Raw genomic sequence first — 18,966 nt, forward strand, 5'->3', positions numbered from 1 at the left:
AGTCTGTTCTGCTCTTATTTATTCTGAGCCTTGTGACTCAAACAGAAAATCAGGATGGGATCAACGGACAAGTCGCGCAGCTTCGTCATACCAACTACTGCTAGTAAAAGAGGCACAAAGTAATCGTGACTTCTCTTTTTGAATTTCTATATTTCCTCTCCGTTTCTACTTTTCTGTTGCGATATATTCTCTTGTCTCCTTTTTTAATCTAGTCTATTTCCTCCTTTGTAGTTTTCGCGGTGATTATTGATTAAACTTGATAGAATCAGCATGATGAAGAGTTAACTCTTTTTCTTTCGAAACTGGCAAATAGTTACACCCTGTACTTATATATATATATATACATATATATATACATATATTATACATATACATATAATATATATATATGTGTATATATATATGTATATGTATATATATAATATATGTATATGTATATATTATATGTATATGTATATATATATATGTATATATATAATATATGTATATATAATATATGTATATAATATATGTATATGCATATGTATATAATATATGTATATGTATATATATATATATATAATATATGTATATATATAATATATATATATATAATATATATATATATTATATATATATATATATATTATACAAATGACGCCCCCAATCTATTCCCTAACCAAAGTACTTAATGACCTCATAAGCCCAGTAAAATCCATACAAGATCTAATACAAATCGTAAAAGCAAAACAATCTGACTAAAAAAAAAAAAATCATCGTCTCTTCACAAACGTGCCTGTCCAAAAAAAAAAAAGAAAAAAAGTCACACACAAATATAATCCTTGATAATATATACAACCCGTCTCTCCCTCCCCTTAAAATTGACAAAACAATACTTAAAACATTGCAATTAGTTTGTACTACTGAGGTATCCTTTTACGACCAATAATATCTACACCCAATAGATGGAATTTCAATGGGTTCCGTTCTCGGACCGATTTTCAGTGAGTTTTACATGAGTGACTTTAAAAAACGGAAATTTAATAAACTCTTTTATTAGGATTAATATAAGATATTGTACGGCATGTCGATGAGATACTCATTCTGTTGTCTTTAATAACATTTGCATAAATGAAAGAATGCTGCCTAAATACACTCAATAATATATATATATATATATATATATATATATATATATATATATATATATATATACTTGTTCTGTTTTTGATTCTGGCTTAGTATTCCTTGTTCCTTTTTTAAAGCATATTTTTTATGTTTTATTTTTGAAAAAGAGATATTCATCTCGAAATTACTAAAGACATTTTTGCCATTATGAAACAGTAAGCCCATATTTACTAATTTATATGTGAAAGATTAAAAAAAATAAAGAGATATATGAAGATTTATAATTTAAATGCGATTTTTGTTCAGTTGTCATCACGTCACTTCACGGTATCCTATAATGTTAACATTGCTTTTTTTTACTTTCTAGTTAAAAAAGAGTTTATAATCTCTGATACTTACCGACTGTTGTGAGCAGCATATTGTCTAAGAATAAGGCTATGAAGACGATGATCAAGATTAAACGTCGTGAATTTCGACATTTTGCCAACAAATCTGTCATAAAATTACGCCCGAAATAATCCATTAACGTCATTGTACCGGATGTTAGTGGCTCCCTCTAGTGAACAGCGACATACACACGACTTCTGAAATGTGAAAAAATATTTTTTTAGAAAAATAGTTTCATTTAAAAAAGAAAAAGGAGGAATTAAATCAACGGAGAAAGAAAACAGAGCAAATAATACACAATCCAAATCACAATTATGAATCCGGTCGCTCCCACTCCAGTAATTACATGAGTGGTCTCAGCAATGGCGACAAATGAAGTACACAAAACGAGCCCGGGGATACAACACTGTAGCAATGTGACACAGGATAGAGCTTAGCAGACAGTGTGGACACTGTTAGGTTAGAAATTCTTTTTTGCATCTTGCCATTTGCACCTTGCCAATTTGCACCAGCCCAGAGGTGACAAGTGTTCCACACGCAAGCAAATAGTAGTTTTATAGAGATATAGGATACTGGCATCTGTGTGAAGTTTTCTAGACAAGCAAAGGGAGCCGACCTTTTTTCCGGCAGACTTGGCAGCATCTTCTAGATACTTATTTTACTATATATTTCATGAGAATGTCAGTTTAAACGTTGGATTTGCGGGAGGAGTACTATTGGTCATGACAGTCGGTGGTTGAATGGTTTCTTTTTTTTTTTTTCAATTTTCTTTTGTTCTAGTTGAGTATGGAGCAAGTAAACAGTGCGAGACACCTGAAATTCAACTGTAAGCTTTTGCTGGTGGACGGCTACTATACAATGCGACATCATGGAGCGTGTATAAATATCTCCACTGGACAATCTGCAAACAGTTGAACACCGAATGCAACAGCAAGCCTTGGGAACATATACAAGAAAGAACAGTTGGAAATTAGTAATATACCATCCACTATGACTATGCAATCTTTACAGCTATGTACCTAGACAACGAAGGTATTATATATGACATTGTGCTATGAGACAAGGAAGAGAAAGAAACAACATTAGTAGAAGTCAGTGGCACCAATGGTGTTAGGTTAAATAGAGCTGAGAGGGAAAAGCTAACAAAATACCAACGTCTTATGTATGGCATGAAAAGAAACTGGAATCTGAGGAAGATCTCGATCATTCCAGTAATTAGAGGAGCAGCCGGGCTCACGAAAAAGAATTTAAAAAACTACCTGTGAACCAAATGCAAGAGAGAAACAAACAATTGCACCCAAAGAAACGGTTAAAATCTTAAAAAAGATCTTTTAGTTTCAATGTACGAGATAGCAGGTGAATGTTTGGCATCTATTAGGATGCCCCATTGTCAACTAGAACAAAAGAAAATTGAAAAAAAAAAAGAAAAAGAAACCATTCAATCACCGACTGTCATGACCAATAGTACTCCTCCCGCAAATCCAACGTTTAAACTGACATTCTCAGGAAACATATAGTAAAATAAGTATCTAGAAGATGCTGCCAAGTCTGCCGGAAAAAAGGTCGGCTCCCTTTGCTTGTCTAGAAAACTTCACACAGATGCCAGTATCCTATATCTCTATAAAACTACTATTTGCTTGCGTGTGGAACACTTGTCACCTCTGGGCTGGTGCAAATGGGAAGGTGCAAAAAAAGAATTTCTAACCTAATAGTTTCCACACTGTCTGCTAAGTTCTATCCTGTGTCACATTGCTACAGTGTTATATCCTCGGGCTCGTTTTGGAAATGATTTTCAGAATGTGCTTCAATGAACTTAGTGCACTTGTGCCCCCTCAAAATAAATATCTCCGATCAATCTTACAAGCAGCAAAATCACTAGATGCCGGATTTTTTTCTATTCTATCTTCTTTCTATCGAACCTTTTTGCCTTTGGAATTCCCTCCCTCATCCGCGTTTCTCCACCGTACTAACACATGAAATTTAAATGAAGAGTCAACAAACATCTCGCTACGCAGGTTCATCCGCTATAAATCTGGTTCATATCATAGTAACCCTCTTATCGTTACGATTTCATTGACCGATGTGTGTATAAACCACAAAACCGTCGAAAACCCATACTTGTAATAGATCAGAGAGAGAGAGAGAGAGAGAGAGAGAGAGAGAGAGAGAGAGAGAGAGAGAGAGAGAGAGTGTGTGTGTGTGTGTGTGTGTGTGTGTGTGTGTGTGTGTGTGTGTCGGTACATTATGCGTCTCTATTCTTATATTAGGGACGGCATCCCATCTGTTCTGCTTGAAGTCTCGTTAGCCAAAAGAAGAAAATCTTCGTCAGAAAAGCACATGTTTTCGATAACTTTCCTCAGGTGTCACTCAAACATAGCTTTATGACACCTAACCCCGCCCCCCCCCCAAAAAAAAGCCACGTCGCACATAGGTATTTTATAAAGATTGCAAACTTTAAAGACTATGATGTGGGGAGAACCAACATTACATATTGTATGTTTTATATATATTTGTTTGTTAGGCCCTTTAACCGTAGCAATAGTTGTTAATCGTTTTAGAATATACCCAATAAAAATGCCACGCTTATCACATAAACCGTTCTTAGGATAAGAGCATCTTCCCACATGAAAAGGTTGCTGATTTCACCTTTAAACTGACATTATTAAATCCCAGTTAGTAGTTGCGTAACAGAAAAGAAATCTGAAAAGTGTTATTCTAACAACATAACACGTTATATTTTTTATTGGGATAATGTCATCTTCCCGTATGGCAAGGTAATGCATATTTTTACAATAATATTATTGAATTAACTGCATATACCTTTTAAAACATTATGTTAGTAAATATACACGGTATATACATACCACTTAAAAGTAGCCCGATCTCTCTAACCCTTCTCTTATCGACCATCTGACACCACAAGACAAAATGCCAACAAGATTGCGCTACATTTCTTGTACTCGCAATTTTCAAGGTATTTACATCTAGAGGAAAGGCAATTTCTTCCAATTTTCTGAAAAAATTACCTTTAAGTATAAATAATTTTCTAATCTATGAATTTTCCTAATTTTTTCAAACATTACTATTTTCGACATGACAATTACGTAAGTAATGTTGTTTTTGCGTTAAACAACATATTAAAAAATCACTCTGTCGACGCTATCTTAAAAAGCACCGAAAATGTGTGTGTGAAAATGTGTGTACAAGTAATATACGTATGTGAGTATTTGGCAGCGTGGCATTGTGTATGTGTGTGTTGATGTACCTTGTTTTTATTAGTTAGTGTGAGTACGTAGCAATCTCTTTATGTTCGCCTGACTCCTGCTAGTGTATATGAATGTGTGCGCAATATGAACAAGGCTTCGACATGAGTTATTGAGCCAGCGTAGCATTTAAAAATAAATTGATCAGTCAATTATCTTCACAAGCACCCGTTTTTCTCCATTTTTTTAAATTTAAAAACTGTTTATGTTTCAGGTAGCATTTACCACCTGGTGACCTTTCTATTCTCTTTATTTTTTTTTATTTTAGTTCCATTTTTTCTATGCATATGCAATATACAAAACGTATAATATAAGGAAAGATAAAAGATGCAAGGGAGGTAAATCCTAGGTATAAAAATGATTCCATGAGAGTGACCCCTTTTAAACAGATGGATCGAGTAATAATACGAATTAAAACACCAAGCAAAACAGGAATATTAAAATAAACACGCATAAATGTAGAAAAAAAATTATATAAAATTATATGATAATTGGAAAAAACAAATAGAAAAAAAGGGAAATTAAAACAAAAATAAATAATTAATAAATAAAAAATACATAAAAAATAAGAATACGAAACTACGGGTTAAAACGGAAAACTATCTTCACATAACACCAAAAGATAGAGGAAGTGAGGAGGCATGGTTTTGGAAATCTTTTTACCCGAATACGATGTTCAGCATGTTAAAAATATACATGTTGCTGTAAAAATCTAATGGATAAACATCTGAAGAAGTTGGTGGGGACAGGATATTTTTATGGACACATAAATCGTAAAATTGCCTACCCATTAATGAAACAGCTGTAATAGAAAAAAAAAACAGGGAATAAACGAAGGTTATAAAAAAGAAAACGTGAGTCTCTGAATTTTCAACAAAATTTTACACTATATATATATATATATATATATATATATATATATATACGTTTATTTTCTTTGTTCACTAAAACATAACTTTTATACTCAATTCATATTTTGGCAAATCGTCGTCTAAAATGGTCCGATTAAGGGCAAGAACCACGCAGCATATATTACCGTTTGTCTTAAGTATTAAGTATTAGTAAATCATTATAATTGACTGTGAAATAAAAATCTGCCCCCCCATTCTTCGTATATACCTTCCAGTCTTACCAACCATTTCAAGTAAATAACTCATCGACCTATCACTTACCACCCTCTCCAACACGCCCTTTCATCTTCCGAAAATTGGAATTCTTGTCTCGTCGGGGACGCATTCGAATTAGACTAGCAAATCAAAATTCTTCAAAGCGGAAATTGAAGAAAGTGACATCGCTTCACCTCTTTCTCCCCATCCTGCTCCTCCTCCCCCTTCTCTATCTCTTTCAGTATATATCTTTCTATTTCTCTCTGTCCACCCTTCTACTCTCTCTCTCTCTCTCTCTCTCTCTCTCGTTTATCTTTTACTCTTCCTCTCCCCACCCTCATTGATTTTTACCAACTTACGTGCTTGTCGCTTCTTTTTCTGAAACAGAAACCGTCTCTTCTAAACACTACAAGACTGTCGTCCATTACACTCCCCACCGATCTTCTCCACCTCTCACCACTTTGTTGCCCTTCCTTTCACTTAACCACCTGGGGTCGCTGACATTAATGACGCGATGATTTTATAACGGTGATCGCCCTTCATTTTCGAAATGTGGCGTGTCCCGTCCTGATGTTTACATTTTTGTAACGTTAGACGCCATCTTTGTTTTTTTAGTGACCTTTTTAGTTTTAGTTTTTGAGAATGAAAAAACAACAACAGCATAATGGAACTATAATTAAAAAAAACAGTAAATTGAAAAACAAAAACTAATTTAACGGTGAAAAAACATCTTATCTTGCTTCTCATTTCTCTATATTTATAGTTATTCATTTAAAACCGTATAAAATTTATTTTTTTGGAATGACATCTAAATAAGTAAAGTATATTATTTCCTTAAATCTGATAATTACCAATCGACTTAGTAGCTTACTCATTAAACTTTATCTAGTTATTTATCAATTTATATTATTATTATTAATAGTAATAATAATAATAATAATAATAATAATAATAATAATAATAATAATAAGAAGAAGAAGAAGAAGAAGAAGAAGAAGAATAGTAACATTAATAATAAATAAATAAAATACAGGAAAAGCAGTAAATGTTGACTCCGTGGACAAAGAGATGAAACAGTGAAGCACATGAATGCAGCAAACTAATCCAAAAAGATTACAAGAAAAAATACAATTGCATGGGGAAAGCAGTATACTGGGAACTGTGCAAACGACAATACTTCGAACATGCAGAAAGTACAGGCACAAACAGAAGACAATAGTGATGCAATTCTATACCTATATAAAAGTCAGGTACGGCCAACGATGGAATATTGTTGCCATATCTGGGCAGGAGTTGCTAGAAGTAGTTTATCCCGCCTTGACAGAGTTCAAAATAGACTTCGTAGCCTAGTGAGGGATACCCTTTTCTCTTCCCTGCAACCTCTTTCCCACAGAAGATACGTTACGAGCCTGTTTCTGCTTTATCGTTATTTTCATGGCAAGTGCTCAGATGAGCTTCAATCTATGGTCCCCCTTCGTTAAACTTTCACGAAAAACACTCATCTAGCTAAAACCACTATCAAAACTTTCCCACACTCTTTATCTGTGCCTAAACCTAAATATAGATTCCATGAACAAAGTTTCTTTCTTAGAAGTGCACGCCTATGGAACTCTCTTCCATTTGCCTGTTTTCCAGCTGACTACAACCTGATTGTCTTCAAGTCCAATGTAAACAAGTTTTGATGACCCGTCCCCCTAAGTAATCCAATTTACAAAATTCCCACTACTTATATTTACTACGCTATAATCACATTGACTAATGTATACCCATTTACTCTTATCCTCGAGTAGCCTCCGGGCCTTGATAATGGTTACTGCTGTGTAAAAGAAAATGTAGTGGGAACAGAATACAGTACTGGAAAATTAAGATTCTTTAAGATATAGAGGTACAAACAGATAAACTCATCCAAGCAAGAGACCGGACGTCATAATTAATAAGAAAGAAACTGCTAAATTGTAGATTTTGCTGTTTCAGTATGTTGAATATTGAAGGGGACAAATCCCGGTATTTAGAGAAACGAGGTGATTAGGGTCGAATATAATTATTATAAAAGAGAATGCTGGAATCAAACGTATTCATAAAAAATTAAAAAGAATGCATTCTTGCTATTCCAGGAATGCAGTGAATTGTCCATTATAGTTAGAAATAAATATACAACAAATTTAGGTCAAAGCGGGAACAATGGAATTAAGAAACGTTCTTCGTGTTGCCAGAACACGTGTTGGAAGCATATGCAATGTCCACGTGGTCAAACATTCACATGTTTGACCACGTTGTGACGTCACAAAGAAAAATAGAATCAATATATACATTATGTTAGACTAGAGTTTAGTCAGGCAGACAGCGGGTGAGTCAGGGTTCAGTTCAAGTTGAGTTGGAGAGAGAGTTAGCCTAAGCTCCTTTAGAATGCGAAAGGGCGGAAGAAAAGATAATGTAGTAATTTTGCCAGACATCGAATTCTCATTATTTCCGTCTCCAACTGGAAAATAAATGTCTTCCTATTGTTATGTAAGCCTTTGTTTTCGTTCATCATGTCAACCAAGATATTGTGTTGTTTTCTGTTATTATATAACCACGCTGTCCCATTCGTATTGTATAATGAACTTTATATGAATCCCCCTTACAAAGTGTTGACTGTATTTCCCTTATCGATAATGTATCTCCCTTCTGTGTTTAAAGAACTGTTCATTAATACGCGTTTCCCTTCACATCTCTCAGCTTCTATGATAAATGCGAACTCCCCAAGTAATTGTCTCGTCGTCGTCGTCGTCGTCGTCGTCGTCGTCGTCGTCTATCCCGTTATATGTCGTCTCGTCCGCGTTATGCATAACCCATCTATTCAACAAGTAGACCACAGGGTGAAGATCAAAGAGACGGAAAAGTTAAACAAATAAGCGGAATTTCCTAGAGAACTGAAAAGATTATTAAACATGGATAAAATTAGTATATTACCAATAATTGTAGGGACACAATGAACTTAGAAAAAAGACAAGGAGAAATCAAAATCAAAGGGGAACACTGACACTATACAACTGCTCATGACAAAGACAGCTGAAATCCTCCAGAAAATCCTCGAATATGGCAACCAACTCACAGACTACAAACGCTGACCAGCTAGAAGTGCGACAGAAATAAAATAAAACAGCAGACGAAACACCACGTAAAAGGTCAAGGAGGATGGAAAGACCGTGGAGAAAGCACTAGCCAGACCTCCACTGGATGGGTACGGAGAGTACTGGAACATTGAGAAAGCTTGTTGCTACCTAAATTCTAGTTCTGTATCCCACGATAGATCAATGGTTAACAGATGTTGCGATAATGCAAATTCATTTGTGAAGGTTATCGAATGAGGTGGAGAGAATTGGAAATCTGGAGAGACTTGTTGTCACTCAGACTCCAGGGAACACCACAGATTGTTTTTAGTGAGTAATCTTCGATGATGACACATGTGAGAACTTCTAGTGAAGAAGAAAGGAAAATATCTTAAGGAAAACCCTCAAATGCGGAAACCCGCATGAGCTATAAACGCTAACCAGCCGAATGGAAATTATAACAAACGTAAAATTAAAAGAGAACATAAAACTAAGAAAACTGAAACTGCAAAACTGTTACCCCAACTAAAAATGTTAGTATCAGTATAGACTAGTCATGAAGAGTCAAGAAGGATGGAAGAATGAGGAGAGAAATCACTAACCAGAACTTCGCTGGTTGAGTGGAAAGTGAACTAGCACCTTGGGATAGTTTGTTGCTACTCAAATTTCAGTGAAGAATAATAGTCATTGCCAGTGAGAAGTCAATGGTAAGCGGCTGTTGTGATACCGTAAAGATATTTGCAAAGGTTATCTAAAGAGGTAAAGAGCACTGGAAATCTGGGGAGAGATGTGTAAGAACTTCTAGTGATTATAAATACTACAACTAATAATAATAATAATAATAATAATAATAATAATATTCTCCCATTACCCAATTACCGCCCCCACACACCCACACAAAAGAATGATGCTAAATAGCCGAGAAGGGTCAAGGAGGATGGAAAGACCAAGAAGAGAGCACCGACCAGACCTCCGCTGGACGTGCGAAGAGAACTGGGATGTCGAGGAGGCTTAGTGCCACTCAAATTCCAGTGGAGACCAATGGACGCTTCTAGCGAGAAATCGATGGTAAGTGACTGTTGTGATAATGCAAATTCATTTGCAAATGTTATCAGAAGGAGTTAAGAGCACTGGAAACCTGGGAAGACTTGTTGTCACTCAGCTTCCAGAGAACACCACATGCTATTTTCAAGGAGAGATCCTTTATGGTCTGTGTAAAGGCTTCTTGTGAGCTGCTGCTGCCGCCGCCGCCGCCGCCGCCGCCGCCGCCGACGACGACGACGACGACGACGACGACAACAACAACAACAGCAGCACCACCAACACCACCACCACCAACAACAACAGCAACAACAACAACAACAACCCGCCCTTTCGACACCAGAGTGCAAGAGAAAGAACATGAATGAATAAATTAAAAAGAATGTCAAGATCTGAAATAGGAATTAGACGATGAAAATGTAAAAAAAGTCAAGATGATTTTTATTATAATTGGAACGCTTAGGATCATAACGAAAAGCCACCATAAATGGCTTAATCAGATTGACGAGACAATTTATTTCCTAATTTTGCAAAAGGCTTTCCTATTAGGAACGGGGGAAATTGTAAAAATACAGCTTTAATATCTAAAGTGAAAGGAATTGAAAAAAATAAAAATAAAATAAAAATAAAAATAATAATCCAAGTAAAAACATCCAAAAGTTGAAACTACTAGATGATGATGATGATGATGATGATGATAATTTTCTAATGCTGTCTCCGGCTTGTGTCCGTACATCACTGGAAAATGAAACTTATAAAAAAGTGTCACTTAGAACAGATTATCACTTAGCACTTACATTCGTAAAGTTAAAGGTATCTGTGGTGTAAGAAATATAAGTGCTGAATAATCAGTGCCCAATTCGACAAGATGTACCCTAAAAAGGTCGAAGGTTACATTGGGTGAAATTTGTGAGAATAATACCTAAGTTAAGAACAGTACTTCGAATAGACCAAATAATAATTTCTGGAATACAAAACTGCAAACTCTCGCAAATAAAACAGATTTGAGATTTAAATCTTGACAAAATTAAAGCTTTTTAGGGTACTAATCCAGTGCCTGGCCCAAGGTCGGGTCAACATTTTTCGGCATTTTATTGTAAGCTGGTGGAAAAACAGATAAAAAAGCCGCTGCGATTACCCAATCGGCAATTAGATTTCAGCAGATGGTGTTTTTTGTTAATAGGAAAAAAATCACTTATTTGATACTATTCTTTGAAAAATTGTTTTCGATCATAGTTGTTTCAATGAAACAAAAAATTGTTTTTGTCATTAAAAAACTTATTTTTTTATTGAAAATTTTCTTGCAAACAAACAAAAATTCTCTGATATACTTTCCATGAAAAAAAGAAAAAAAGTTAATTTTCTTTCATAGTTGTTTCCATATTTTCGTCTTTAAAAAGGAAACAAATTTATTTCTCTGAAAAAATAAAAATCGTTGAAGAGAAATTATTTTAATATACTTTTCTTTAAAAAAAAATGTTTTTAATTTTCTTTCAGAAACTTACGATACATCTTTTCTTCTAATTTTGAATTTATCGCTTGAGATTGTTCGCATGGCCTTTTTTCACCATCTTATTCCGACTGCTTAGCGTAAACTGCCGGAAAATGACGGTGCGATTTGGGGTCTGGTTCGGGATCAGTATATTGTAAGAATTCGTTCCAAAAATTAAGAAAAACAGATAAAAACAGCAAAAAAAAACCCAGATAAAAACAGCAAAAATATACGCACGCATGCGCGTACAAAATGGCATCAGTAATAACATAAGGAATTACATTACTTGATATCCGGAAAACTACTTCCTGGCGCAAAATTTAACTGCGATATTTGTTTTCAGCATATCCGAAAACCCAGAGGAGTCATCATTTTAAAGGTGATGGTTAAATTGAAAAGAAAGTAAAAGAAATTACCCCCCCCCAAAAAAAAAGTCCCCCCCTCATGTGTCCAAACATGCACAAGTTCCACTTAGCTATTTTCTTTTTTTTATTACCACATGTGATCATCATATGAGCATCACATAAATGAACGAATAAGTCACGGACAAATTAAAAAGAAAACAACAAAAAAACACAGGACGCAACAAAAAAACGCAGACGAATTCTCAATCAATATAGATAACTGCATGGTCACTAATGATAAAAGAGATCACTTTATTGGAAGTTAGTTACACTCCTTGACAATCACCTAGGACGCAGCACACTGTCGATGATTTTACATATAAAAACAAAAACCAACGACGGATACTGTTGCGTTAATATATTTCGCTTAGTCAAACATCCAATCACGGACATAATATTAGCTTTTATTTATTAATAACTAGTTGTATTATCTGGCGTTGCCTGGATGGAAACATTTTTACTGAATGCAGGACTTATAGAACAATACTGAATGTGTGAGGGGTGAAAAAATAATGTTAAAAATATGATTTTTCACATAAGGTACAGCAAGCAGAGAAGTGAAATTCCCCCTAGAAAATAACGGTTAGAATTAAAGCTACGTTATCTTTGTGAATTTTTGAAAGGAGGAGTGTTTATTCGTATTATTTAAATTCTTCGAACCACTGTTCTGATCTTGAGTGTTATTTTCACGACGTTACGGTCGATGTAACCTCGGCCCTTTTTTTTTTTTTTTAAGTATATCGTGTTTAACTCGGAAATCTTTCTGTCGAACTCTGGAATTTACACGACATTTCGAATTGAACCCTTTATTTAATTTACGGGTGTGGGTTATAATGCTCTCGTTCCGTCATGACTGGATAGAAGTCTTAAGTATTTTTAGTATTGCTCACACTGAGGATTGAGTCTTCAATCTCCAGAACAGTGTAATTTACGACTAAATTTTGCCGAATACTTTATCCACATCTTGCGATTAAAGCTACGTGTCAGAATATTGCGTCACAGAGATGTGTAGCTACTAAGCTGAAATACTTTCTTTTCGTTTGATAGAGAGGAGGGGGAAGCATGAAGCCATAAGATTTTAGACAGTTTCCCTCTCACCATATGGAGAATGGGCTGGAGATATTACCTATGGATACTGAATACTGGAAAAGGAAAGAAAAATATCGAAATCGTCGTTAAAACCCAAGTGATCGTACGCTGTTATTATTAAAATAAAAAACTTTTACAACTAGTGTTATTAAAAAGAAAATGGCGAAAGAGAGAGAGAGAGAGAGAGAGAGAGAGAGAGAGAGAGAGAGAGAGAGAGAGAGATAACTATTGATACGTGCCATCTACCTAGCATGGTCTGTGATCAAGCTGTGCATAATTAGTCGCATGTAGTTTCAACATACCCTTAAAGTAATAAAAAAAGCGGAAATTTCCATTAGAAGATAACGATCAAAATTAAGGCTACATATTGCGTTACAGAAAGGAAGTCGCCAGCGGAGTGAGTCAACTAAAAAAAAAAAACATCCCGGTTCTAGTCCAGAATTTCCTCATATTGAAAAATAAAAACAAAGAAAAATCTGTATAATGTACGTACTCGTGACGAAACGAAAATATCATATTCCAAAAATCACATAAATTGATCAAGTAGTTTTATTTTTATATCGAAAATCATTGTTAAGCGATTAATGCCGGTCTGACTTATTGAGTTATCTCTCTTTGTTTTTTTTATAGATTGTTTTCAAAATGGTGGACAAGACAGTCGCTCTTCTGTTACTCATAAAATTTTATTTAATATGTAAAATAATAAATACTTTATCAATTTTCTTGATTTATGGGATATTTTCGTTTTGTCACGAATGCCTACATTATATCATTTTTTTCTTTAGTTTTGTTTTTATTATACAGAGGGGAAACAAAAACCAACATTTCTTTTTGAGAGAGAAAGAGAGAGAGAGGGAAAGAGAGAAAGAAAGAAAGAGGAGGAGAAGGAGAGAGATAAAGAAAGAGAAAAAATACATAGCGAAAGAGAGATAAAGAAAGAGAGGGGAGAGAGGTAAAGAGGAGAAAAGAAGGGCACTTATAAGAAGGTATGGAAAGAGAGAGAGAGAGAGAGAGAGAGAGAGAGAGAGAGAGAGAAAGAGAGAGAGAGAGAGACGTTTTAAAAGTTAGCCATACTAAAAGAAAGAAAAAAAAACTTTTTTGTTATCCTTGTACCCGGAAAACGTCATGTAACCCTGTTAGTTTAAAATAAAATAATAAAAAAAATCCATTGTTTAATGAAATTCCATTGTTGCAAACCAGACAATGATTTCACAAGATTTATCATTTTTGTCTCTTATTTCAACTTTCATTTTCCACCAATTTCGACTCATTTCATAAAAAAATAATTTTCTATCGTTTCTTGAATTAATTAATTGCTTCGCTTTTAGTTCGATCTTGAATATCGTAATGTCAAAATTAATAATTTTGAAAAATATCTTATTACTTTGAATGAAATTAGTTGACATGTTTAATAATTTCGCATTTGCGTTTTTTTTCTTTTTTAAGTTCAACGGCGGACATTTTGTGCGGGTTGATTTATCTCCCCTTCGTCCGTTCATCTCTTCCCCTGTTCGGTTGACATCTATTTCCTTCCCTTTATCTTCAACCCCTCTTCTCTCTTTATTAGAGTGCCATGTTTTCTTCTTCCTCCTCTTCTTCCTCCTCCACTTCCTCCTTCTTTCTTTCTTCTTCTTCTATATATATATCACTCTCTCTGACTGACATTTACCGTCTTTCTTTATCTTTGTCTCTCTTTTCCTTTTCGGCTGACATAAGCCTACTTATACTTTTAGCGCAATGACCAACGTGTAGTATCTATTCTGTTACCACATTTAATACTTTCTATTCTCGGTTAATGAAGGAGAAATCCTTCCAGATTGAAACAAATTTTTAATTTTATTCTTGTCTCCATCATGAACGCCTCTTTTTGTTGGTGACGGTTGAATTCCCCACATTTGTATAAAACTAAATGTAGCAAACATTTTACACTTTCAAGCCTAACAGCAGTATTTCCAAATTTATGATGATCAAATTATTAGTTTAAAGGTAAATATAGATAGATAGAAAGGATATACATACACATCAGACATACGGGGTGTCCCACTTAAAAGTAGCCCAGAAAATGTAGTCAAGAGGAGGAACATTCTTTTATTGTTTAAATTACTTGTAGTGTTATGAAAGATGCTGGAAGTGCTCCCCGTTGACATATATGCATTTCTGTGCACGTTTAACAATGTTTGTAGATACTGCCTGTAGATCTTCTTTGGGGATTCTCCTGATACCGTTGATAATGTTCTCATTAGTTCATCTAGATTGTGGGGATCATTTGCATAAGCTTTTTTGTTTTAAAGTCCCCTCAAAGATAAAAATCACATGATGACAAGTCCAGGAAACGTGGTGGCCATAAACCTTTGCTTATTGTTCTTTCTTCCGTAAACATGTCATGAACTCGTGTCAGTGATCTATGAGACGTGTGGCATGTAGTGCCATCTTGTTGGAAAAAGAATTGCATTTTGTCTTGTGGCATCAGTTGGTTGTTAAGTGAAAAATTAGAGGAAATCGGGCTACTTTTAAGTGATCCACCCTATATATATATATATATATATATATATATATATATATATATATATATTTTCACCCCAAACAAGGCACATTGCCACTTTGGTGTAGGGGGCTACTATCAGGGGCAGCAACAACTGGGGTACTATGTTGGGATTTGGGCAGCAAGATGTCGGTTCACGTTACACTTGAACTTCTGCATGTCAGTACAGTTGGGGAAGCAGGGACCTGGAATGGAATTCCAGAGTCTAGTGGTTCTGGGGAAGAAACTACTGGAGTAGAAAGATCTTTTACATCTAAGGATCTCTACTGCGTGGGGGTGGGATTTAGCTGCCTGTCGGGTTTGTAGAGGGTGTCTACGTCGTTGGGGCACAAGTGTTTGCAGTTCGTCAGAGTATTCACCATTAAAATACTTGTAGAACAGGCAGAGGGATGCAACGTTTCGTCGATGGGACAGAGGCTGAAGCTTAGATGCCAGTTCAGGGCCTATCAGATTTGTGACTCTCTTTTGAACCTTGTCTAGGAGCGAGAGACTAGCAGCAGATTGTGAATTCACCCCAAACAAGGAACAGTACCACTAAGTCATAAAGTCATTGGGACCAGATTTGCAAGGATACTATGTAGGGAGTTGAATAATTATATTATATACCCTCCGCTGTTAAATGTTAACATTCATCAAGCTTTAACATTGAACAGTTCGGCTAAATTTTCTTAAAATACATATACATATACAATATAAGATGAAAATATATTCACAACAGAAAAATATATACTGTTGCATATAGATTTATTTATCAATTTGAAACAAGGGAATACTATACATAGCGTATGAGGTTATCAAAGTTTTTATGCCAAACATTTCGAAGCCTAATGCTTTTCATCAGAAGAGGAGGTGCTAGTTAACAAAATAGGTATACGAAGTCTAGCTATTGGCATATTAGGGGATCTTGTATAGGGGGATATATTAGAGGGGTTTGGGAACGTTATCCAGAGAATTATTGGATAATTATGGGACTTTAAACATGCTAGATTGGGATTTTTTAACAGGATACACGAAGTGAATTTAATTGGCCCTTTAACTTATGTTACCGAAAAATTTTAGATCAAATTTAAAAAAAAAAAATCATATGATCTTCTATACAGCAGCCATGTTTTATATAAAAAATCGATTGTAAAATTTCCAATTAATATTTACATTCATTAATAACCACATGTTCGTAGACAATGGCAGTATCAAAGTTTCGAACTATTCGTCATAGCATTGACATAACCTGCCATAGTTTCGTAATAAATATGGACACAGCCAAACTTATCGCCTGTTAGCGACATGTTTTTTATTAAAAAATAGAAATATGCTGTATCGTTTTCTGGCCTTTCGTTCATCAATATTGTTAGCGTTTAGCGAAAACGCCCATCCGAAAAATGCTGTCTACTCGTTGCTTGCGTTCAGATATTTCCGAATGTTCCGAGCAAGCAATTTCTTCGGCAGATGGTCCTCGTCAAGAATCTCTTATAACCCATTGAAGAACTCGCATCTTTATTTTTTTTTATTGCTGTTGTTGTTACTGCATATATTTTAATATTTACATTTCTTTCATTTTATTATTCATTTTACTTCCTTCGCATCCAACAGTTTTCTTCTTTTTCTTGAACTTTATTTTGCAAAGTAACGTCCGTTTCTTGTTTTTCTTTTTATTGGTACTGCATATGTTTTAATATTTACTTTTCTTTCATTTCGTCTCTCTTTTGTTTACTGCTTTCGCAGTCAACATTTTTCTTCTTTTTCTTGAATTTCATTTTATAAAATGACGTCCATTTTTTTTTTATTTGCTGGAATAACGCGCACTTTTTATCGTCTGTTTGTAACTGTTTTCGTTTGATCTTTCATTTTTTTTTCTCTTTTTCTTAATCCAGTATGTCTTCCATTTTTTTTTTATACCTTGTTCATTTTTTACTTTATTTTTTTTTTTTCGCTTATCATTCTTCATCGCCTTTTCTATTTTAATCTCCATTTCACATTTATTTTTTTATTTTCTTTCATACTCTTTCTTCCGTTTTGTTACCACCACCCCCGTTCTCATTCTTTCAGCGTTCTCACTTTTTACATCTTTTCTTTGCTTTTTCGTAACCCTTTCCCCTTTTCGTTCACTTTAACTTCCTTTATCGTCATCAAAGTTTATTACACATTTTGCCCCAATTTTCTTAAATCTTTAATCAATTTCTTCGTTTTTCTTCTTCGTTTTTCTTTTAATATTTCATTCCCCCCTTCTTTTATACCTTCCCATTCTTCCATCCCTTTTCTCTCTTTCCTTTTCCTTCCCTTTACTCATTCTTTCTCTGCTTTATTCTCCCTTTATTCTTCCTGTCATCACCGTTGTCTATTACTTCAACTTGCTTCCTTTTTTTGCCAGTTTTCTTATTTTGTTCCCTTTATTTTCCTTTTTCGTTCGCTTTCTTCCCGGTGTTGTTTTCTATATTCTTTTCGTTGTTACTTCGACTTCCTTCTCTTTTTGCTCTTTTCTAAACTGTTTCATTTCTTTCTCTTTTCTTCACCCTTTCTTCCCCCCCCTTCTTCCATCCCTATTCTATGTTTCCTCCCCCCCCTTTTCTTTTTCCTGCTCGATTTTATTCCCTTTCTTCCGCTCTTTTCATTTTCGCCCCCTTTCTTCCTGTTTTCTTATCTATTTCCTTTCTACTCAATTCTTTTTCCTTCTCCTATTATTGCTTCCCTCTTTATTACTTTGGTAATTTTTCTGCACCGTTCACTTTCCACAAACCCTATTGTTTAGTCTCCCTTCTTCTGTTTTGGTTTTCGTTCCCACAATTTTTATTCTACCAGAAATATTTCCTTATATATATATATATATATTGCATTGATATCCTCAGTCAGTCTTTCCTCTTCATTGGGGTGGGTTGGGACGATGTAGTGGGCCAGTGATATACAAGAGGGCAATGCAAGTTGTGTGTTTTCTGACCACATAAAAATTATAGTCAAATTAAAAGAATGTTATAACTGAATGACCCCTTTTAGCATAGATATATTAAATTCACATTCACCCACTAATTGAACTTATACACACAAGTATGTTTAAATTTGGAGGGTAATCACACAACCATTTTTTAAACCCCTCCCCATCCATATAGGGGCACCTCAGACGATTAGCAATAAACTTACTCTTTCTCAATTTTATTATATATATATATATATATATATATATATATATATATATATATATATATATGCATTAATATCCTCAGTCAATCTTTCTCTTGTCTTTGACCCTTATTTAACTAATGCACTGCACTGTTTCTATTAATTACCATTCTTTCTACGATTCTGTTCTCGACCCTTCGCTCATGTCTGTACTTTCATATTTTCTTTCCTTCCATTCTGATTTATTCCAACCTCTTCTTTCAGACAAAGCGTAGAGTCACGTGAGCTAACAAAAACGAAAAATAATTATCGAAAAAGGAGAGGGGAGATGC

General features: G+C 34.6%; 1 protein-coding gene across 3 annotated transcripts in view; it reads right to left on the reverse strand.

Annotated features, from left to right (window-relative positions):
- LOC145242127 (synaptic vesicular amine transporter-like) overlaps window positions 1–18,966 on the reverse strand; it is an 802,797-nt gene that overhangs the window by 414,116 nt on the left and 369,715 nt on the right. For all 3 annotated transcript variants that reach the window (XM_080105051.1, XM_080105049.1, XM_080105050.1), the window contains exon 4: window positions 1,507–1,691. In XM_080105051.1, the coding sequence (XP_079961177.1) occupies window positions 1,507–1,639 (133 nt within the window). In that variant the 5' untranslated portion in view covers window positions 1,640–1,691. The remainder of the gene's footprint in view (window positions 1–1,506; window positions 1,692–18,966) is intronic.

This window comes from Euprymna scolopes, chromosome 21 (assembly GCF_053919585.1).
Source record: "Euprymna scolopes isolate OS-2025 chromosome 21, ASM5391958v1, whole genome shotgun sequence".
NCBI lineage: Eukaryota > Metazoa > Mollusca > Cephalopoda > Sepiida > Sepiolidae > Euprymna > Euprymna scolopes.